The sequence below is a fragment of the Onychostoma macrolepis genome, chromosome 19 (assembly GCF_012432095.1).
Source record: "Onychostoma macrolepis isolate SWU-2019 chromosome 19, ASM1243209v1, whole genome shotgun sequence".
Taxonomy (NCBI): Eukaryota; Metazoa; Chordata; class Actinopteri; order Cypriniformes; family Cyprinidae; genus Onychostoma; species Onychostoma macrolepis.
Genome location: NC_081173.1, coordinates 22,247,623 through 22,270,886, shown reverse-complemented (window position 1 = coordinate 22,270,886; position 23,264 = coordinate 22,247,623). Strand labels below are relative to the sequence as shown.

The following is a 23,264-nucleotide window of genomic DNA, read 5'->3' as shown; positions in this document are numbered from 1 at the left end:
AGTAACATTAATAAAAATACCCTATGTTTTGCAGTTCCTGAAGCCAGTTTACATATTTTTTTTTTTTATCAATTATGGTTGTAGAAATGCATATAATAATAGAATAGAATAGAATAGAATAGAATAGAATAGAATAGAATAGAATAGAATAGAAAACCTAGTAATTTAGGCAATTTAAGTTCACCCATCTTATCAGCAGTAAAACATTCTGTGTGCACAGAAAGAAAGAAAAGAGAGAAAGAAAAGAGTGAGGATAAACATAAATGTCAATGGGGGAGAGGTGAAGACGAGAGGAGAGAGATGCAGGTATATAAAGCTGCTGTGTGACAGAGCATCAGGGAGAACACATGAACACACTTCCAGACGGAGAACACCAGACGAGGACAGAGGACGGAAACAAGAAAAGGGGGGAAAAGGGAAGAATCCTGAAAGGTATGATACTGATTTGGCTTTCTTTTTATATCATATGATTTTAAACCAGCCAGATCTGACCCAGGATTTAAGATGTGGTTTGAAAAAGGGCTGCAAAAAATTGAGGATTTCTTTAAGGAAAATGATCTAATGTCCTTTGCGGAAATTGTAGCGCTGTTTGATATTCCCAAAAGGCATTTCTATGTTTCTTCTTATCAAGGTGCAAAGCTTACAAAACCTAATAAGACACCTCTTGAAGACCTGTTATCAAAACCTGCCCAATCTAAAGGTTTAATATCTTATGTTTTATAAAATGTTAGAATCGTACTCCAAAGAATCATCAGATTCTAAATTGGCTTCCTGGAGAGAAGATTTAAATCTAAATATTCCCTTGGATGTATGGGAAGAAATCTGTATGAAAGCTCAACTACAAACATGGATTATGAGAACATATATTACTCCAGTTAGGTTAAATAAAATTAACCAAAATATTCAAGACACATGCATCAAATTTGCATTGCCAGGGAACTGCCCGAAGTTGCAGGAGTTTAGGAAAGAGGTGGCTATATTTATTTTCCAGATGATTAGCTATAAATCTACCCATGAAACCTGGAATTTTTATTTTGGGAATTATTCCTGAGAATATTGTTCACCGTGGCAGCACTCGTAATCTTGTCGATGCTAGTATACTTATATATATATATATATATATATATATTTAGTATAGCTTTGTACTGGAAGAAAGTGGAAATGCCCACTACCCCCCCCCTTCACAGATTTATTTAAATAAACCATTGTTGAATAATGATTCGGTGTATGCCTTCTATGCATGTTGTGCCTTTTTTTTTTTTTTAATTCATGTGAAAAGATGTAACTACAATATTGTTGTATTACATTGTTATATTTTGTTACATCTCAAAAATCACTCCTAATAGCAAACTTGCAGTATCCTACACTCTCAGAAATAAAGGTACAAAAGCTGTCGCTGGGGTGGTACCTCTTCAAAAGGTACACTGTTGTACCTATTAGGTTCAAATATGTACACTTTAAGAACTAATATGTACCTTTAAGATACCAAAATGGACCCTTTAGGTACAAATATGTACCTTTTGAAAAGGCACCGCCCCAGTGACAGCTTTTGTACCTTTATTTCTGAGAGTGTATCACTGATGCATTTTTAAAAATAAAATATGACTAGCAGCTGAATCCAATAATTAAAACAAATGAGAATAAATGTATAGTTCTCATTTCCCTCCATTTTTCTTCTAGACATGCAGACAAACGAGATGAACGTTTTACTAGCTGTGTTTTGCGTGGTCAGCATCCTCCAGCTCTGTCACGGAGTATCCAGCAGTGGAGAATGCTACTTCAACTCAAAAGGTAAACTGGACTGGACTAATACAATACAGTATAGGCTGGGCGAAATATGATGCATGACTTGTCTTAAAGTGTTAACCGTTTTGCTGCAGCCAGCTGTGAACACAACGGCCGTGTATTTGACATCGGCGAGGCCTGGATAAACGACGAATGTTTCCAGTGTGTGTGTTTCGAGCCTTTTGGAGTGGGCTGCTGTGAATAGTGAGTTTCAGAAGCGCATACTTGCATGACTGCAAGCACTCAGGACATGCAGCTGATGTTGAAGCTCATTGTTCTTTACTGTCTTCTAGTGGAAAGCAGCCAGTCGATTACCCGCCCTGGTGCGAGGCCATTAGGAAACCAGATTCCTGCACAGTTGCTGTGGTGATGAAGGCCAACCATAAACTTCCCTGTCTGTTTGGGGGGAAGAACCGCCTGTGGAAATCAGAGAACGACCCACTCTTCTAGCCTGCACTACTGCATTCACTCATGCAAAACACTACAGCTTTTTCACTGTTTACCAACATGTATACACACACACTTTTCAAAAGTTTGGGTTTAGTAAGATATTTCACAGTTTTTGAAATAAGTCTCTTTATGTATTTATTTTAAAATAACTGTATTCTAATGTATTTAAAAAAGTAATTTATTCCTGTGGTGGCAAAGCAGCCATTACTCCAGTCTTCAGCTTCACATGATCATTCTAATATATATTTGGTGCTCAAGTAACATCTCATTATCAATGTTTAAAATAGTTGTGCTGCTTAATATATTTGCAGATCATTTTTAGGATTATTCAACGATTAAAAAATAAAAATCTTACTAACCCAAACATTTGAACATTAGTGCACACACACATTGTTTGCATATTATTTAAAATTATGAAACTTAAGTGTCTAATCCTAAACATTTCAGAATGTTTTAAAAGTTCACAAAAATCAATTTTCATATTTGCTTCAATTTAAATGACCCGTATGTATATAATGACTAAAAACTAAAAGCTGAAACTAGAATTTTCCCCATGACGAATAAACAGTACTGATCTCCATCTCCAAACTGCCATATTTTTGTCTATAAATAAATCAGTTACTGTTTGAGAAAGCATTTCTCAGTCTTTGTTTCTAGAAACCACACTACAGATAATTGCTATATAAAATGGAAAGAACCATCTGCATATACAGAAGGAAACCAGAAGAGACTAAGATCCTGAGAAACACGGGTTCAGTGACAGTAAAAATCATGGACTTTATTTAATAAAAAAAAAAAAAAACGAATTTAGGTATCGTTACACAAGATACAGACAGTAACAAAGTGATTACACATCATTGTGGGCTTTTTCCAGTTAAAAACTATGTGTTCACCCATTTAATCTTTATACTATTAAGTGTTACATTTCGCTCCCATTTACTGTGTTCATAATACATATTTAGATCTGCACGGCTTTTGGACCTTTTGAATCTGGCAGTGCCACTGCTCTGAACTCACGGTGAAAAAACAAAAACAAAAAAAACAACATTATTCTTCAACCTTTCTTCCCTGGGTAGAATATGGCTCTTTAAAGCAAATAAACCAACAAAACAGGCCACCAGAAGAAACCATGACTTGGCCTCCTCTTCTCAAAAGATGTCCACCATAAGCCCATGACAGTGCAGGATATCAAATAGTGGTTTGCAAAAGTAAAGTTTTGTGTTAAAATGCAGGGGGGATTAAACCCAAACAAAGAACACATATATTACTCAAACTCCAAATGGAAGCAAATGCTTTTAATAATAAAACAAAACAAAAGGTCCTCGCGGCATGGTTGTGCATACTGTTACAGACCACATGATGTGGTTTTGGTCCCAAAACCTGTGACGCCGACAAACAGGCAGCAGAAACTTGTGCAGGACGAAGAGTGTGAAGAGGTAAGAGGAGAGCAGTGGATTAGGCACCAACAAGACCAGCAAAATACATCCCATCTCACATGATCAAAAATGGATCTAAAGCAAAGCTGAGACTGCCAAGAAGGCTTTTATGGCACAAAATGTTACGTAAATCAGCCTCCAGTAAAATGAAAAATAATTATTGAGAGTTTTGGCTGATATGTGGGGGGAAAAAAACTTGCTCTGGTCAAGGACCAAAACAAGAAAAAGCTACCCTAGGGTTAGCATATAAAATTTGACACTTTAGGAACACCATAGTAGATTGTTCCTGAAAACACTTGGGATTTTCTGAGGAGATGAGCAGTGAAGCTTAATAAGTGCTCCAGAAAGATTAAAGTACTTTTGAAACATCGAGAGGCACCACATTTTTGCTGGTTGGCTTGGTGAGCCCGTCCTCCAGCAGAAGAAAAAAAAAGAAAAAGGGATCAGAAAAACAGAAGAATCAGATGTGCAGAGACAAAGAAACCAAATGAGATGAGGGTGTCAGGAAGGGAAGAAGAGGCTTTTTCCTGTTCCAGGTCTTCCTTAGAAACTATTGAGCTCGCTCAGGGTCTGGTCCAAAGTGGCATGGATCTTGACGTTCTCCTCTTTAGCATCTCTCAGTTTCTCTGCAATGGAGAAAAAAAAAAATCCCCCGAAGGATAGCAAAAAATGAAAAACTGCAAAATCAAATTGTAATTTAACACTGTATGTGGTTTATTATTATTATTATTATTATAAAGACAAGTTAAGACTTCCTTGGTTCCTTGAAGAAACATTAGATGGTTTTCTAAGCAACCATATTAGGTTGTAAACTCCTTTTTAAAAATTATAGAGCATTTTGAGATCATAACATAACTGGATACATTCAGATACAATGTTATGCTACCACTACAAATCCTGTATCAGCATTATATTTGCATAACAGTTCAGTTTTAATAAATAGTACTTGTGAAGCCACTCAAATTTATGGTGATTGATACTGTAGATAACATTCATCTGAAATATGTTGGTTTTGTATCCCACAGTGTTAAAATTGCGCAACACTGGCATGTCAATGCTTTGCTTTTACCACAGCACTGGGGTAAATATAACTAAACAATTAACCAATTTTTCAGAGAACTTGCAGCTGAACTAGAGCCTTTTAATTTTGCTCTATGGCATCAGGCCATCCATTGAGACCTCAGAAAGACAAGGACTTGTTTTTCAGTAACTTGCAGCAAGGCCACTGGGCGGTTTTTTTTGTGAACAGCTAAAATAGTCCTTAATGTATTCATTTCATACCTTGGTAAAACTATCACATTGCTGTTGCTTGAATGATCTAAATAACTTCTCACAAGTGCTGACAGCTGTTCAGCCATTTTGGCAGCCAGTTTCCATTTCAAAATGGAAATACTCCTTTTTGGAAAAGCGAAACAGATCTGAATGGGCAGCAAGAATCAATGATTCAAGCCTAAAGAAAAGGCCAGCTGCCTGCCCCCTACCATCTGTAATCTATAACAACCACTACATCCGCATGACTACATCTGCTTTTCTAGCCCCTTCTGTTTTACTAAAAAAACAAAACAAAGGGAGGCAAGCCAGTCAAATTTCTGATATTTAATGCTGTTATTAAAATAAATAGCACCACTAGAACTCCAAAAATGGGCATTGTTGAACTTCATCTCTTTATGGATTTTTACCTTAATACTCCTATTGCAAAATTAGCTGACTGTATTTAAAGAGATAGTTCACCCAAAAAATGAAAATTCTGTCATTAATTACTCACCCTCATGTTGTTCTAAACCTGCAAGACCTTCGTTCATCTTCGGAACACAAATTAAGATATTTTTGATGCATTCCGAGAGCGTTCTGACTCTCCATAGACAGCAAGGATCCTTACACGATCAAGGCACAGAAACGTAATAAGGACATCGTTAAAAAGCCACGTAACATAAGTGATTCAAACCGTAATTTTACAAAGCTACGAGAATACTTTTTGTGCACAAAGAAAACAAAAATAACTTTATTCAACAATTCATCTCCTCCACATCACTCTATAGCACCATTTTGGAGAGCATCCACTGATGTCACATGGATTATTTTTACAATGTCCTTGCTACGTGTCTGAGCCTTGATCGTGTTAGGATCCTTGCTGTTTATGGAGGGTCAGAGAGCTCTCGGAATGCATCAAAAACATCTTAATTTGTGTTACGAAGATGAACGAAGGTCTTGCAGGTTTGGAACGTGAGGGTGAGTAATGACAGAATTTTCATTTTTCGGCGAGCTATCCCTTTAACACTAGCTTGTGTAAAGTCTTATTAGGTCTTAATGCATTAAACCCAATACAAGAAAATTGCACAAAATAGCATAACTGATTTAAGAACTTCCTCCAGTTGGCTTAAATATGTTGTGCATTTGTACACAAACTTAACATTAAAGTACATCTTTACTTAAATGTTGTTCAACTTCAGACCTTCAAATGTGTGGCACCAGTGATAATCTTAACCATAGCTCAAACTCATGATTCATCACAATTAGTGAAGGAGAATTTATCCAAGCTTTCATCTTTCAACCACAAGATATTCACGAGTTCACACTTACATATAATAAACTGGGTAAAGGTTTATGCGTATTTGGCGTGCTGTCCAGGGAGAGGGCTCCGAGCTCGGTACTTACCCCCGAGCCCAGGGTACTCCCCCTGTACGGAGAGAGGGGTCCGAGCTCTGCATTTAGCCCGGACCCAGAGCGTTCCCCCCATGCTGGGGTAAGAACAGGCTGAAGGTGAGGAGTCGGGGTGGTGGAGGGATGCTGAAAGACTAGAACTGATGGAGGTAAGACTGCTTTGATTATTTATAGGGGTTCTCTCTTGAGCTGATTGGATAGATGGTGTGATTGCTGATGATGAAGTGGCTGCGTTAATTAGTGGTCCCGAAACTTGTTAATAAAACATCACTTATTCATGTGCAATTTAAAATTGGTAAATGCTTGACTGCCCAACACCAGCCCATTGTAATAAAGAGAGACAAGCAGACATTCAAAAGAGAGCAGAGCTTTTTTACCTCCCTTCAATAAACATGGACACAAGGCATGAAAAATACAGCAAAGGTCACAAGAGAGAGCAAAACCAGTGACAAACAAACAAGTCTCCAAATACAGTCAGATCCAGATAAGAGGAAGATGTTGGGGCAGACAATGAATATCTAAAGAACAGAAATTCAAAAGAAAGCAGAAACAGAACAGGGCTTAAATAGAGAAACTGAAACTACAGACACGAGCACATGGAAAAACACATGAAAACGGAAGCATACACAGGAGATCAGAGAAGTAGTAAGCAACAAATATGGACAGTCAGAGAAGACGAAGAAGAATTTCTTGAAGTCACAGTCAGCCGCAGAAAAGTCCAGAAACTCTTTATCTGTAAATAGACACCAGCGGTGAATACCTCATCACAATATTTCTACATTTCAGAATGAGGAAAGCCGCAAACTGAACATGCAAGTGTTAAGAACAAATGTTAATTCTTCCACCAACAAAAGCAAAAGCTCTTAAAAACCTCTCAAAACACCAATTTGTGGTTAAAAATCCTTAGTATTATTAACATGAGCCTTAAAAGGGACATATCATGGAAAATAGAGTTGTTCAGGTCTACAACAAGACATCCTTCCACAATCCAAAACGCCTATTTATAGAAAGCAAGCCATAAAATGGGCCATTCATAACGCTGCATGTTTACAAGGTCAGAACTATCAGCAAATTAACATATGACCACCCACATTTGCATATCAACACTATTCAGTATTCAGAAACATGGTAGGAGTCGGTATTGCTTCTCTTAAAGGCACAGCAAAATCAGCCTGTTTAATGGAGGATAGAAAATGTCCCCTTTATCTGTAGTTAAACATGAAACCACTTAAAACTGTTAGCATATTAGTTACTCAACGAGTTAGAATCACACTGAAGTTATTGCCCAAGTCATGACATTCACAAGAAACTTGAAACGATGGCTCCTGTTGTCAACTATTAACTACTTGCGGCTGAGGTTTATACTGTATAGTAAAAGTACACTATCTGAAATTATGAAGCTCAAGGTTAGGTAACCAATTCAGTCACGAGACTCAAAAGCCGCCATTGCAGCAAAACTTAGCTGACCTAGCAAGAGCAAATCGTAAGTAGCAGAGCTTCACACACATGCACAAGCCTATATTTACATGGAGGTCATGTCGTTGAGGGCATGATCCAGCTCCTCACTAATGGCCTTATACTTGAGTTTCTGAGCGTAAAGCTCATCTGTTCACACACGGAAGGGAAGAGGAAGGAAGTCAGACGAGGGAGAGGGTATGAAGGAAAAAAAAGGAAATGGGAAAAAACAGCAAATAAAGATTATGAATGTCAATGCAGACAGGAAAAGGACAGGGAGATAATTCTATGAATAGAGTATGGAACATATGGAACCTTAATGGAAGGAAAATGTTAAAGAATGACAATCATACCTTCCAAATCATCAATGGTTTTCTCCAGTTTGGCCACAGACCTCTCGGCAAACTCAGCACGGGTCTCAGCCTAACAGAGAAATACATATGCGATCACACTATGAGCAAAAATCTGCATAATAAATAAATAAATAAAACAGAAAAGCAACTGAAAATCAATAAGAATCATGAAAACATTTATTAAAAACTACAATGATATTTAATTATTCTAAAATTTTCAAGAGAAAATGTTACATTTCATAATGGAGAAGAGTGCCACAAATTGGTTCAACATCAACAATTATAGGGCAGGACTACCAGTTTGTTAAACAATGGCAGACAGAATTTGAAAATTTTTGCTGTTCTGTTAGGTATTGCCATTAAATTTTACGCTAAAGCTAGAGTAAAATCTAATGACAATACCGATTTTCTTAAGAAAAAAAAAAAGAAAAAGAAAAAAAAAGCATGCATATACAATTAGGACAAAAAAAAAAAAGTGCAACTAAGATTATTGAAATTACACTTAGTTTAACTCCGGTTAAATAAACCTGGCTCTGGATATATCAAATATTGTTGGCTCCTTGGCTTGCTTTTGTTCCTCTTTACTTTGGATAAAAACATCTGCTAACGGCATAAATGTAAATGTAACAGATGTTTTTAATCAAAGCGACTTAAAAATGAGGAAGGCCTCGTAACTCATTTCTCCATTTACTGATACATGATTATGGGATTGTGTGCGCACTACATGTGGACATCTGTGCTGGTGGAAATGTTTCAGCTAGTTTGACCAGTAACTGAACCGAATAAACCAGTTATGAGGACAAATGTAGTAAATAACTATAGACATTTAGTACACAAGTTAACATTAACTTTGGCAGCCCTAACAGAAACCAAACCTCCAAATGAAATTCTCTCACCTCCTTCAGCTTATCAGTGAGGATCTTGATTTCTTCCTCATACTTGTCTTCCTTCTGGGAATACTGTAGGGAAAAGAGAATAAGTTGGGGTGGGGTCTTCTGAGAATCTTACAACTTAGCATGCACACACACACACACACACACTGTGAGTTTCACATTTTGGGCTTGGCATCCTTCAAACAGGCAACCGATTTCATGACCCTTTAATCGCTGACATGTTTCCACAACAGCCCATAAGGCAAAAGTAATGCAGCTGTCTATGTTTTGACATTACGAGGCATGTTTTTCCCTTCTTTTCCTCAAAGTTTCTATGCAGGCTGGCTGAGTCCTGGCCTGCTGCTGTTGTGCAAGGCTTGTGACACGATGGCTGAGATTGCTGCTGTGTGCTGCCAGAGCTTTAAACAGATCAGGACGTGCGCAGGAATGCAGCTGCAACATCAACAAAACACCAGGTACGATAGAAAGGGAAAAACAGCCAGAATTCAGAATTAAAGGTGGAGAGACACACTATAAATGCCCGATATAAAAGTTCTATATGCTACAGGTGAATCAAGCATTGTAACATACAGTATAAAAATGACTAAAGATTTATTTTGAAATGTGCTATTGGAACAGAATTTGGGGGTGACTTTCTATATGCTGTGGACTTTTATAGTTAAACCAACGCTAATACTTATGCAAACCATAATGTGCAACAAACAACAGATTTGATTAGGGAAATAAATGAGATCCAATAATAGGATTCCATCTAAAATGTTACTGTACTGTAACACACAGCATGCCGCAGAATCACATGCAAATGAATAGGTGTTTCTCTGTCATAAATAGATCTCATGCCAACACAGCATTCATTAGCGTCACTTCTGCTTTATTAGTCTAAAGGCATCCGAGACCGGTTGCACTTGATTCAGTAAGAAACCAAAATGGCGACACTTCATTCATTTCATTACGCAACAGTGCTTCAGGCATCTCATCTAATGGTGATATGGAAATGGAAAATGAGAAAGGGTCTTCACTGTATCCCTTCGGCCAATTACAGCTTTTTCTTGGCGTAATGGTCTACCGCTGTAATCTGGTCTGACATACGTGGCCTTTTGCTTCAGATGATGATATACAGCCATACACCAAGCAAAAGGGCAATTGTAAATGAGGGCATTCATGTTATGCTCACATGACCAGCTATATCACTGGTTTTGTAATTAGAAAGCCTATATTTGATTGCCTGGAAGGCAATTTGCAAGGCACGTTTGTGGGGATTGAATCAGAGTTCCTTTGAGGGTTAAAAAAAAAATTTAAAAAAGGATGAACACTGCAACCAGTCAGAGATTGTGCAGAAGGAAAAACACACACACACGCACGCTCCCTACCTTCTCAGCCTGGGCCTCCAAACTCTTAAGATTGTTGGTGACATTTTTCAGCTCCTCCTCCAGCTCAGCGCATTTGCTATATACAGAGCAGCCGTTTTGATTTTGGAGGAAGCAGAAAAGAAAGGGGCACAGGGCAAAGGGAAGACATGAAGACAAGCCAGCAGCAGTGGCAGAGTAATAGAGATGATGTTAAACACATAAACAGCAGAAGAGAGGCTTAAATGATTGTTCTGTGAGGGAAGGTTCACTTAAAAATAATACTGTTGTTTACTTGACCTCATGTCATTTAGAACTAATATCACTTTCTTCTGAAAACACAAAAATATGATATTTTGCAGCCCTGCTTGCACATGACCGTACAATGAAAGATTTAGGAACTCTAAAAATGACAAAAACAAAAAAAAATGTAAAAGTATTATTCGAAAAAAAAAAACACTTTTACTAAGCAAAGACTTTAAATTGATCAAAACACTTATTTTCTTACACTGCAATAAGTTTACAAAATTAATTTGATTAAATGCATCCTTGGTGAAAAAAAAAAAAACTATTTTACAGAAGAAAAGAAGTTTTTTTAATGTTGACTTTCAGCAAATAATTTAAATGTTGTTTATCAATGGCTTTAGAAGATTCAAAGAATATAATGCACATTGCATAAACAACTTTGTGATACTTTGTCATTTTTGGAGCTTGACAGCCCACGTCATTATTTACCATCATTATATGAAAAACGGGAAAATCTGCAAATTATCTACGGAGCTCCACAGAAGAATCCTAAGAGTTTCAAACAACATGAGTAAATAATTTAAGTTTTTGGACAAATTATTCCTTTAAAGTGTGTTAAAGTTTGTGTTGTCGTCCTATGCTAGAAGTGCTTGGTTTTGAACCTACTGCACATATGGAACATCTAGTAACCCTCAGTTTATATGCTACTGTGGTGGTGTGACCAGAGTTTAAGTGTCAAGGAAGCAAAACTAGTGTGATTCTCAAACTGAAAGCTGTCATGAGCTGTTCTGAGCAGTTCGTTTTGAAACATGAACATACGCTTTGGCTTTAGGCAGATGAGACAAAAACGCACAGCGACTGAAGCGTGTCACATGAACATGCACATCATGCCGCTATCAAGTAAACAACTCATGCGGTTTATGCAAGAATGATGTCTGGAAGTGGATGGTTAGATGAGTGGAAGGAAGGTGGAAAGATGAAGGGATAGGGTGGAAAGATGAACCAGGTAAAACAGTAGAAGCACAAGATTAAAAACGACCAGTGCTGGAGGGAGGAGTCCTGTTTTTATGCTCTTCTCTTGTTCCTTGCTAGTTCATTTGCTCACTTTCACTCAAGTACTCAAAATCCAGATCCAGCAAGAAAGCAACATTCTCCCAATTGTCTGTACATCCCATGTCTCCAACAAACACATAAGTGGCCACAGAACGTCCAACATATAAACACAGAATTTTGCAACTAGCATATATACCTTCTCCTCTGAGGCATGCAGAGTCTTCAGTGTCTGGTCAAGAGCTCTCAGCTCCTCCTCCATCTGCTTGACATGGCTGTTAGTTTGAGTGGGGAGGGGAAGGTATGTCAGGTCAAAGGTCACACATGCCCAAACACAAATGAGAAGGGAGGGGGACATATGAATTTAAGATGGAGTCAAGCCAATGAATTCACTCACTCACACACACTCACTCACACTCTCTCTCTCTCTCTCTCTCACACACACACAAAGGAGGATTATGGTTATGACAGGGCATTCGTATTGTCATGCAAAATGAGGCATTTTCTCACGCTGAGAAAATGAATGAGTTTTAATAGGACTAAATGGACACTAAGAAAAAATATGAGCTAGAGGACAGTATGTGTGGTCTGTACTTAGAATAAATGTGTTTGATTATGTGTATGTATATTTAGATTTTAAATCTGAAATTAACCTCTCAGCAAGCTCTGCTCTCTCCTCTGTACGCTCCAACTCTCCCTCAACGATCACCAGCTTACGTGCCACCTGTAACACACGTCAATACTTCATTGTCATAATTTTGTCATAACTATTGAACGATTACTTAGAAAACATACATATATATGTATATGCAATATTAAATCTAACTTTGAGGAACATGGTGTAGTTAAATGAGCTATTAAAAATGTTTCTATTAATTTAAACTGAAATAAATGAAAACATTATTATTAGATGAAAAAAAAAAATTAGAAATTTTGCCTTGGCAACTGAAGTAATGTTTAGGTTGAAGTACTAAAATGACTAAACCAGAAAAAAAAAAACGTAAGATTAAAAAAATATAAAATAACCCTAATAAAAAACATAAGCAGATAAAAAAAATTTTTTTAAATTATATTGAAGAAAACTACAATAAAAGTAGTATAATAACAACACTGGTTAAATTACCTCCTCATATTTGCGGTCGGCCTCCTCAGCAATGTGCTTGGCCTCCTTGAGTTGGATCTCCTGGAGCTCCATCTTCTCCTCATCCTTCAGAGCCCTGTTCTCAATCACCTTCATCCCTCTATTCCATAGAGAGAGCAAATTAAACGGAAGTAGGGCAAGTTAGGGTGGGAAGAATGAAGATATAACATCACTCTGAATGCGTATGCCTGACTAGGCGCACATACCTCTCGCTCTCATCTGCGGCCTTCTCAGCTTCTTCCAGCTTCTGCAGGGCTGTGGCCAGTCTCTCCTGAGCACGATCCAACTCTTCCTCAACGAGCTGGATACGCCTGTTCAGAGAGGCCACCTCTGCCTCAGCCTACAAGGCAAACATGACAAAAACAACAGGAGATTAGTACAGATACACTATTCCACTGAACTTCAAGGGCCACACGGGGAGCGTGATGTGAGATAAGAAAAAGGAGGATGGGGAAACACTGGGACAATCTGGAAGAACCGAGACGACTTGGCGACAAACGTGGAGTCAAAACTGGAAACTGGAACCAATGAGACAATGGAAAAATTTCATGTGGTGGAATCATCTGGGAGCTTCTGCTTAAGCAGAGCGGCACACTATATTTGCAATGGGCAATTATTTTGTGATGAGTGAGTGTACAGAGTGACTAAAATTGTTTTAACAAGGCGGCACTATTAACAATGCTCTGACTAAGGATAGGGATTATTCAAATAATTGTTCCAAACAAAATTTCAGCATGGAACATGTCACACTCTTTGAGTTATGGACATGAAAGATGCCTCAAAACATGTTGCTTACTGAGGAAAGGTGTGCTATGACTTTCTAATGTTCAACCAGTGGACAAAAAAGGGAAAAGAAAAAAATACAACTGGCAAAAATCCCCCAGACATAAAGGAAACTGATATTTCTGGATCACAATATTGTAGAGACGTAGTAGTGGGCTTTTTTGACTCCGATAGCAAGCAGTCATTCACAACACCATTGCACCTTCCTAGACACACCCTATCAACCAGACACTACACCCCAGCAACCATATGACAACCAAAAACATCATGGGAATGGGCTCTGGACTTTGAGTGTACTGAGGCCCCTTGGGGCCCAAGCCTTATATAGTTAATTTGTACCTAAACTCCTTTAAACTGGTCAGAATCTTTCCAGATTTAAAGTAGTTCAATAAGAATTAGTTACAATGTTATCAGTTTAATTCTAGCAGCAATATCTGAAATAGCTACTACTATTGTATCAGAAACTACAAATCCTGAGGTAATTTGTGTAGGAAGCAATTGTCTTACATTCATTAGTACAACTAAATGAGGGGCACTTCTACAAATTTACTGAAATAAATTGACATTTAAACAATATTACAGAAGATTTACATGGTTTGTACAGTAACATCGACTGTCTAAGACCACTGACAAGTTTTACTCGGTGAGCCCGATGCACAAAATCAGGTTAACAACCGCGCGGCCCGCGCCTCGTCAGCTGAGAAACGGCGCTCGCGCACGGCTTCCGGATATGACGACACCGCTATCAAACACTGGAGTTTCGCTCCTAATAAGGACTGAGGAATCTAAAGTCTGCGGGGTGAGTTCATCTCACGCAACGCCAATGAGACGGAAGGCATGGTTGAGTGATAAGCGACTTCAAGCAAAAAAAATAATTCCATTCCAGACGAGTGTCTAATTCAATTTAAACTCACAAAAGTTGCCAAATAATAAAATAGGCTACTAACAGCCCAAGTGACATGCGTGAACGACTCAAAGTGCCGAGATGAGCACCTGATGACCCAGATGTTAACGTGCTCGAATGATAACGTACCGATGACACGAAAAGCACTTTTTTCACAGAATAACACAAATGAAAGATTCTTTACATAAATAACCAAGAACGAGCGATTCAGCGGAAACTATTTTGTTACTTCCTTTAGGCCTCACCCGCAAAAATCCAGCAAACAATGTGAGACTAAGAGGATGAGCTAAAAAAACCATTTGAGGTTAGCACGTCTAAGCACGCAAAGTGACATGTCATCGCACGATTTTTGTATCTTTATACGCCAATATATCTCGCTCTAGGTTTTGCATTTCTCTTATGAACTATAAACGCGGGTACAAACGTTTATAAATCTTCTATGAAGATGAATCAATATGCGCATTAGCTTGTAGGTTTTGCAATAACCAGCAAACCGGCTCATCGTTTCTTAGACTAGATGGTTTAGAATAAAAACATCGTTGTCACAGACCACCCTAAGCGCATATGTTTATTAGATATCGAAATAAGTTTAATAGAGTTAAAAACACAATTCTTCGGACAGGGCGTTGAATCTGGGCGTGAGAGTAAAAACGCACGACCTCCGCACAAATGCATGCGATACAACGTAGCGATTGTGTAGAGAAATGAGGCGATTTAACGTGAATAAAGGTATCGCGGTGGATACATTGATACACTTACCTGCTCCCTGGCACGCTTCTCTTCTTCGACCTGTCTCTGCAAAATCTCGGCTCTTTCTTCTGCCTCATCTGCCTGCTGTTGTAAAACTTTGATCTTTCTCTTCACTGCATCGATGCTGTTGGATCCGGCCATTTTAATGTGTTATTTTAGGAGTAGTGTGGTCGAATAAATCAGATTCCTCTCGAGCAGCGTAGTGGACCGAGCCGCGAAGAAGACAAGGAGGAAAAAAAAGTCCAAGGCACCAACGCCCCGCCAACAAGTCAAACGCAGAGCGAGGTGGAAGTAACGTGAGGATCAGATGTTTCACGCGCTTGTCTCTTTGATTGGACCGATGCTTTCTTGAATTTTAATAGATACAAATAATAGTGTTTTTAAAAAAGAAAAGCAGGAACGAGATCTAGCCTATTATCTCGGCCAGGAGGTTTAGAAAGTTGAATTTAGCGCGAGCTAGGACGTGTTAAGCGTTTTTATGTTCAAGCAGGCGTTCGGGTTCTCATTCGAATAAATGAATGAGTTTTAATGTCATGAAGTCTTTCTTCCCTCCCCTTGCTTTCTCTTCACCCAATTTGTTCAGTTGCCTGAACTCTTCCTTTTTTTTCGACTCACTTCCGGATACCCCACCCAGTCCCCAACGGTTTAAGGGTTGAGAAATGTGGTGTTAACTGATCCTGGATCAGCGGCAGCGCAGAGTCAAGTCCCAGCGGAACCGCTTCACGGTTGATCTCCGGTCAGCAGGGGTTTGTGTGCGGTCTGCGTAATTCATACGGAAGAGCCACCCTAGTTTTACACGTGTCCTGGCCAGGTAGACGACGTACAACAAATAAATCATTGGCATTCCAGGCCACTCCTTAAAATCCAGGAATGTGCTCATAGATCAGTGGGAAACTTTTTTTTTTGGATATTATGATCATTTGGATGTTAGGAATTTTGAGAAGGAAAAGAAGGAATTTTTTTTTTTTTTTTTTTTTTTTTCTCAATATAGTAGTAGGCTAAATTATTATCTTTAGGTCTTATGTCATATTTTGGAATAACCTTATCAATTGTTTCATTAACAATGATGATTTGCCATGATTGTTCTTATTCATTGTAGCTCAGTTGTTCTCAGTATGGGCCGGGCCTACTAGTGTGACAACTTTAAATTGTTTAAAATTAAAATGCTTTATCACTTTAAAAATAGGCCTATACATTAAAAATGTAAAAAAGAGTCATAATCTTTATTTATATAGCGATTTATTCAATACATATTGTTTCAAAGCAGCTTTACGGTATTAAAAAGGGAAGTAACCGAATGAGTGATGCCAAAGACAAATCTATGATTGATGTCGCAAAATTCGTCAATTACTAACTAATTTGATTCAGTTGTAAAGCAACTAGACAGTAGTGGCATCATTCAACTCAGTTCAGTCCAAGTTTTGTTCATGTTCAATAGTGTCAGTGCAGTCAAAACAAATAATATTACTGAATATTATATGTCTTTAAACCCCAACTAAGCAAGCCAAAAGAGCCACAACAGTAAATTAATGTTAACGCAATCAGTTAGTATCCATGAAATGATTCAATATTACATTTTGGTGCTTTTCTGACTTCTAAAATGATGTGTTTCGGTCTTATGTGTAATTTGTAATACTTCAGAATCAGCATCCACTGAATTATGTCTGACATATTTAGGCTGCAAACGAGAACAAGGAGTGTTACAAATCCCTTACTAGTCATTACGTGTATTGTCGGAGTCACAGTAAGTTTCTGTGCTCTTGAGCAAACAAACCCTGATTCAGAGTAATGACAAAACCACAGTCATATATTTTCATGTGTCAATATGTCTGGCAGAAGGCCTCATTGGAGTGATAGCACAAGTGTGGACATTGACAAATCTGTTGTTGGCCTGTCTGTAATAGAAACAGACCAAATGGTTTGATTTATATTTTAGTTTTTAACCAATATTCATACCATAATAATAATATTAATAATTATTATTATTATTATTACTACATAGATGAATACACAGTTATTACATTTAAATACATTTTATATTTTATTGCTGTTTTATATGTTATGTTTGTATTGTTGTAGTCTAATGATTATTTCATTTTTGTGTAAAAGAAGTAGAGATAAATCAATAATCAAATAGTTTTCTGCTTATAGGTATATAAACAGAAATAACCACACTGTAAAAAAAATAAAAAAATAAATACAATTTTAAGGTAACCAGCTTCAGTGGATTTTTAGTTTGCGCAACTTATTTTTGTGGGAGATTCTCAAATTTTTGTTGTATAAAGTTGAAATAACTTAAAAATCTGCTGAAGCTGGTTGCCTTCAAATTTTAAGTTGGCTCAACTTTTTTTGCTTTTTTTTTTTTTACAGTGCAGTATTGGTAGTAAAAATATTGGTCGTTTTCTAGTATATGGGTCTGCCATTATCACCTATAGATTTTTTGTTTTGTGTTATGTTGAACTGTGTTGAGTTAAGTTGTTTTATAGCTAATATAATAGTTTTTTTTTTTTTAATAACCTTCAAGGAATACCTATAAAATTGAGAGATTTGAACAATGTGAAACTGTATCTTTCTGTTAATTCAAATAGTCTGACATTGGGATTTAGATTTAAGACTATTGAAAGATTCCATTATAGAATTTACCCACAGGATTACATGAGGTCATAAAAAAGAATCCAGTGAACAAGCTGAAGTCACAGGCCTGGGCAAAACCGAACAAGACTATAGTAATGCTGCCTGTCTGTCTGTGCAATCTTTCTGGTATCTGTACGCTGTGTCCTGAACACTGTTTAAAGTATACCCAAGGTTATGGTTTTATATGTTGATTTTGTAATTCTTACTTCAAATACTTTTAATATTGATGGACCCTAACGGTTTAGCCTCAGAGAAATGTTAAAGGTAAAGGAATGTTGACTGATCCTGAATCATTCTGCTGTAGAAAAGAACCGCAAAATCATGTTGCATCATCATTTCCTGTTTCACCCTTCCTGCCTCCATACACTAGTGTGGAACATGTTCCAGACTCAAATTTGGGACAGGCCCTTTTTATCATATGTTGCCACCATCTCACCAGATGATGGCGCCAGATGATGTAGATTGACACAACATGAAGCCCCGCTCATTTTTTTCAGTATGACTGATATTCTGTTTGTCTTTTATTTTCTATATATAAAGGAAGGGGAGAAAATGTTTAAAAGTTTAGGGTCAGGAGATTTTTTTAAAGTCTTTGAAATAGTCTCTTATGCTCAACAAGGCTGCATTTATCTGATTAAAATATACTGTAAAAACAGTAATATTGTGAGATATTTTTTGCAATTTTGAATATATTTTAGATGCAATTTATTCCTGTTATGGCAAAACTGAATTTTCAGCATCGTTACTTCAGTCTTCTGTGTCAGATGATCCTTCAGAAATCATTTCTAATATGCTGATTTTCTCAAGAAACTTTTGTTAAAATCTAGTATGTTATTATGAAACTAATGTGTGGTCATTTTTTTGTTGTTGTTTAAGATTTAATCTACTGTGATAAGAAATGAGGTGAAAGACGTAAAAGTGACAGAACTGAGCATTTTAACTCTTACTGAGAGCAGAGGTTTTTTGCGTTTTTGTCTGGGCTGATCGAAAAACTGAGACTTATGTCTCTAATGGCCTGTTAACACTATAGGTTATAGGTGACGAGGCGCATGGTTTGACATTCTGACCTCAAGACACACTCACATAAACAAATGCTCACTTACATCAACACGGTAAGACCCACTCATCCACCCGCAGCAGCTGTACACATATTTCCTTAAGCATTTGGAATGCCCAAGGAACTGTGGCAATGTTCTTAGTATTTCAGTTCTACATTTATGGATGTATTCATACATTTTTGCCCAGAGGTTGTATCTATCCTCAACCTCTCACATTTTCACCGTGACTGCTCTGGACACTGTTAGGCTGCTTGCTCAGAGCTCTATTTAAAGGATCCACCTCCGGATTCAAACCGGATCACTGTGTCTGGTCCGCCTGTCTGTTAAACTCACACTGCATGACGATGAGTGACTAATTAGACTCCAAATTACCACTAAATCCAACTGGGTTTATTGCAAAAGTCTTTTTAACTGCGTGGGGTAGCAAGGTAAGTGATAGGTTGGTGGTAAAGTTTTGACTCAAGGTTGGGATGAAAATAGATTTCAAAGCGACAGCTGTGATGGAGGCAACCCTCACTCACCCTCTGTTTGGAGCTACTGTTCTCATGCTGCTTGTCTGATTAGGGGTTGCCAGATTCAAAACAATAAATCCTCCTCATATGACAACATTATATTACAGTGTGTCTCCCTATGGTAGCTACTGACGTGACATCTTTTTCTGATCTCCCTCTCTCTGTAAGATCAGAAATGATCTCCCAGCCTGTCAAGCTAGTGTTTAGCTGGTTTAGATGGTAAACAAACTGGTTAAAAAGTGTCCAAACCTCTCTAAACCCAGCCAACAGACTGATTTAAGCTGTTTTTTTTTTTTTATTACTATTTTTTTCATTCTAGATAAAACACAATACAAAATCTCTGCACCTCTCTCTCTTTTACACAGAGCCTTCAAAGCCTGTGGTATTCAGCCCATCTTTTGAAGGCCGAATTTTATGACAACAGGTGTGGCTGCTATATCCGGAGCCCAGAACAAAGGGACAACGACAGGCAATAGATAGACATACTTGGTGTAACAGAGTTGAGCGTCATGCCACAGCCTTAGTTTAGCAGGCAAAGAGAGAGTCAGGTTACACAAAGTTACAACAATAAATTGCCTTTTTCTTAATTGAAATGAATCAGTTCTTGAGATGTATATGTAGGAAAGCATTAGCAAATAGTCGATGTTGATAAAAGCTAGTATTTTTCATAAACACTCCAGAAGAAAAATACTAAAAATGCAAGACTCACAAAGCCTTAAACCTATACTAAGATCTGTTCATGCCTGGAGTGTTCTTTCTTTTGTTCATTATGTTTCTCTCACAAACACTGATTTACAGCTAAATCAGCTGTCTCAACTTAGGTAGTAATTTTCTCACTGAGGCCTGCAGGCAAGAGCAGGCCTACGCAGAATATCACCCACACGTTTTGTCACCTCATGTGTGAGTTATGGATAAATTGGGAACCAAGAACTTATTCTGATTCAAAATAAACTGGTTCTATTAAGAAATAAAATAAAAATACCAGGACTAAATGACATTCAGTTAACGGTTCTAAAAAGTGTATTTGTCTACCAGTGTGGACGGAATACCACAAAATAGCACATTTTAAATATAAAAGAGTTCACCTTTATTTAGTGTCACCAAAACATCGCTACTGAATTTACAGCGCAAAACAAATATGACTAGTTTAGCCATTTCCAAACAAATGACTGTCGTGAACCGGTTATTTTTAGTGAATCAACAACATGCAGTGCTACCACTGCAGTCTGATTCCCAAATGAATCGCTCTTATGATCGGTTTCGTTTTTAGTGATTCGACAGCATGTCGCGCAACCGATTCCCGAACGAATGACTCTAATGAGCCGGTTCTTTTTAGTGACTCGACAACATGCAGCGCTACAAGTGTAGTACGGTTCTTGAACAAATGACTCTTGCGAGCTGAATCTTTTTAGTGAATCGACAACATGGAGAACAGTGTGGTCTGATTCTGAACGAATGATTCTCCTGAATCGTTTTTGTAGTGAATGAACAACATAGCCTACAGCGCAAGCTAGTTATTCGTTCTCAAACGAATGGCTCTAATGTGTTGATTCTTTTTAGTGAATCAAACACATTCAGCTTAGCTAACTGTGAAAATTAAACCTTGACATTGTGTAAAGATACACATTATGCGCTTTGTCAGAAGTGAAATAAATGAAATATATTTTTTTAGTTGTTTAGTTTTTGTTTATATAGTGTTTTTAATATAGGTTTAGGCCAATTATTGCACTGCATGTATGCTGCCTCTAAAAAGATTGTGAAAATTGTGAAACAATTTGATAAGATATTTTTGATGACAGTATGAATACATTTATGTGTAGAAGTTAGTCTGGCTAGCTGACATCACAGTCAAAAAAGGGGTAGCTACAGTGTTAGCTGTGGAGGAGTGAATGGAGAGAATGCGAGGAATGGAGGGGGGACCAACAAGAATCCCGGGATAAAGTTTAAAGTGTTGCATTTGTGTTTGTGTGTGATTTGGTGCTTTGTGATTGTCAGTCACTCACATCTGCAGCTTTCTTCTCAGATATCTCCAGTTTCTCCTGGGCATCCTTCAGGGCCTCTGAGTATTTATCCAACTCATCTTCAGTTCCCTTCAGTTTCTTCTGCATCTGAATCAGCTCATCCTCATGCTGGGAGAAAGAAAGAAAGGAAATATGAGAGTGGAGGAGATAGAAAGAGAGGGGGAGAGAAATATTATCGGTATGAAATCATCCGCTATAATACATCTTCACACATACCCTCATGCCCCCATCACTTCTGCCTCAAGCTGGCACAAAGCAACACTTTCCAGTGTCATTTGCCCACCTTCTTGAGGTGATGAGCTCAGATATGCAGCTTACCAAAGCAATAACTTGTCTAAATGTGAATAGAAATACTCTCACAGGCAACCCAAAACTTTCACACATTTTCAGCCCTATCCCCAACTCCCTTCTCCATCTCTTGCTAAGACTCTGTTTATTTGCCCTGCATTCTTTCAGTGGCAGATCACAGCCTTGCAACTGCTACTTAGTGCTGGGATCAGTATCTAAGTCTTCACATATCACGCCTTGGTGGTGGGCACTTGTTTTCCAAGAAGGGTCTTTAGACAGTTGTCAGCATTGGCCTTATGCATTATATTCTTAAACGGATAGTTCTAGCATAGTTTAGTCCCCTCATTTATGACTTTCTTTCTTCTGTGGAACACAAAAGAAGATATTTTGAAGAATGTTGCTAACCAAATGGTTTTGGATCCCATTGACTGTGAACAAAAATACTAAGGAATTCAATAGGACATTCAAACGAGCGTCATACAGGTTTGGGAGTAAATAATGACTGAATTTGACTTAGATCTTTGTCTCATATTCAGATCGGTTTTGGTCCAGAATGAAAAAAGTGGGTCTGTGGTGCATTAAGCATTCAAACCACATCTTAAATGATTAAACATTTGGTCCCCAAATTAAAAAAAAAAACTCTCTCTAAACATCAGCACTGAAATAAAACATCTCCAACGTAGTCAATAGAAGCTTTAGTTTTCTCAACCTTTGACCTTTCCACCTCCGCCTCACCTGTTTGCTTCTGTCCTCTGCTGCTTTCCTGTCGGTCTCTGCTTGTTCGGCCTGGTCCAGAGCGTTCTCCTTATCCAGCTTGAGCATCATCATCTTCTTCTTGACGGCCTCCATCTTGGTGTTGTTGAGTAGGCCTCACGGTACGAGAAACAGAAAGTGGAAGTGCAGTAGATGAGGGCTAGTGGTTTAGGAACAGGAGCTGGTCAAGCGAAGAACATGGACAGAGAAAGAGAGAGAGGGAGTAAAGTGGAGAGACACCAAACTCAGCCAGGGATAGTGGGAAGGCATTTATATCTGGGGGCATCAGGCCCCGCCCAGATTCTAATAAACCCCACCTACTTACTCATTATAGCTCACCTAATACAGTCATAAGTCCTGTTTGGTGTTTGATGTGGTGATGATGCAGTGATGTAATGTTGGTTCTCAGGACCTTATCATAATTTAAAAATTCAGTTTAGCTATATTATAAACAGTATTTTAATGTCGTCAGCAACTATAAATTCACTCCAGACAGCTTTCACGTACATATTTATTATTAATTTTTTCTTGTACATGTATTGTTTTCATCCTTCTCTTCTCTTAGATCATTCCATTCTGAAAGAATGAACTGGAAGATATGACATGACAAAGACAAGAATGGACGCCAGTGGACAGAGCTGAGGTTCGTCTATAATAAGACAAAGCCGCTGTGTTTGTGACAGGCACAGGTGTGTGTGTGTGTGTGTGTTACATTACTCGCATCCCCAGCTGCACTGTTCCCTTT

The 23,264-nt window shown here is 38.0% G+C and overlaps 2 protein-coding genes across 9 annotated transcripts; one reads left to right on the top strand and one right to left on the bottom strand.

Annotated features, from left to right (window-relative positions):
• The first annotated feature begins 253 nt into the window (after nt 1–253).
• Nucleotides 254–2,822, top strand: msmp2 (microseminoprotein, prostate associated 2). Its single transcript, XM_058754269.1, has 4 exons — nt 254–432; nt 1,681–1,791; nt 1,881–1,989; nt 2,079–2,822. The coding sequence occupies exons 1-4, from the start codon at nt 348–350 to the stop codon at nt 2,233–2,235; spliced, it is 462 nt and encodes a 153-aa protein (XP_058610252.1). The 5' UTR covers nt 254–347; the 3' UTR covers nt 2,236–2,822.
• A 693-nt stretch (nt 2,823–3,515) lies between these two features.
• tpm3 (tropomyosin 3) lies at nt 3,516–22,735 on the bottom strand. 8 transcript variants are annotated; one of them, XM_058753267.1, is made up of 10 exons: nt 22,502–22,713; nt 21,461–21,586; nt 13,023–13,156; nt 12,799–12,916; nt 12,329–12,399; nt 11,875–11,950; nt 9,037–9,099; nt 8,141–8,210; nt 7,859–7,937; nt 5,842–7,065 (listed from the first exon to the last, which is right to left on the bottom strand). In XM_058753267.1, the coding sequence occupies exons 1-10, from the start codon at nt 22,613–22,615 to the stop codon at nt 7,062–7,064; spliced, it is 855 nt and encodes a 284-aa protein (XP_058609250.1). In that variant the 5' UTR covers nt 22,616–22,713; the 3' UTR covers nt 5,842–7,061. The 8 variants fall into 8 exon arrangements, with proteins under 8 accessions (XP_058609251.1, XP_058609249.1, XP_058609255.1 ...); XM_058753268.1 differs by lacking the exons at nt 5,842–7,065; nt 7,859–7,937; nt 11,875–11,950 and adding exons at nt 3,516–4,297; nt 10,404–10,479 and having other exon boundaries at nt 22,502–22,712; XM_058753266.1 differs by lacking the exons at nt 5,842–7,065; nt 7,859–7,937 and adding an exon at nt 3,516–4,297 and having other exon boundaries at nt 22,502–22,687.
• Between the last annotated feature and the right edge of the window lie 529 nt (nt 22,736–23,264).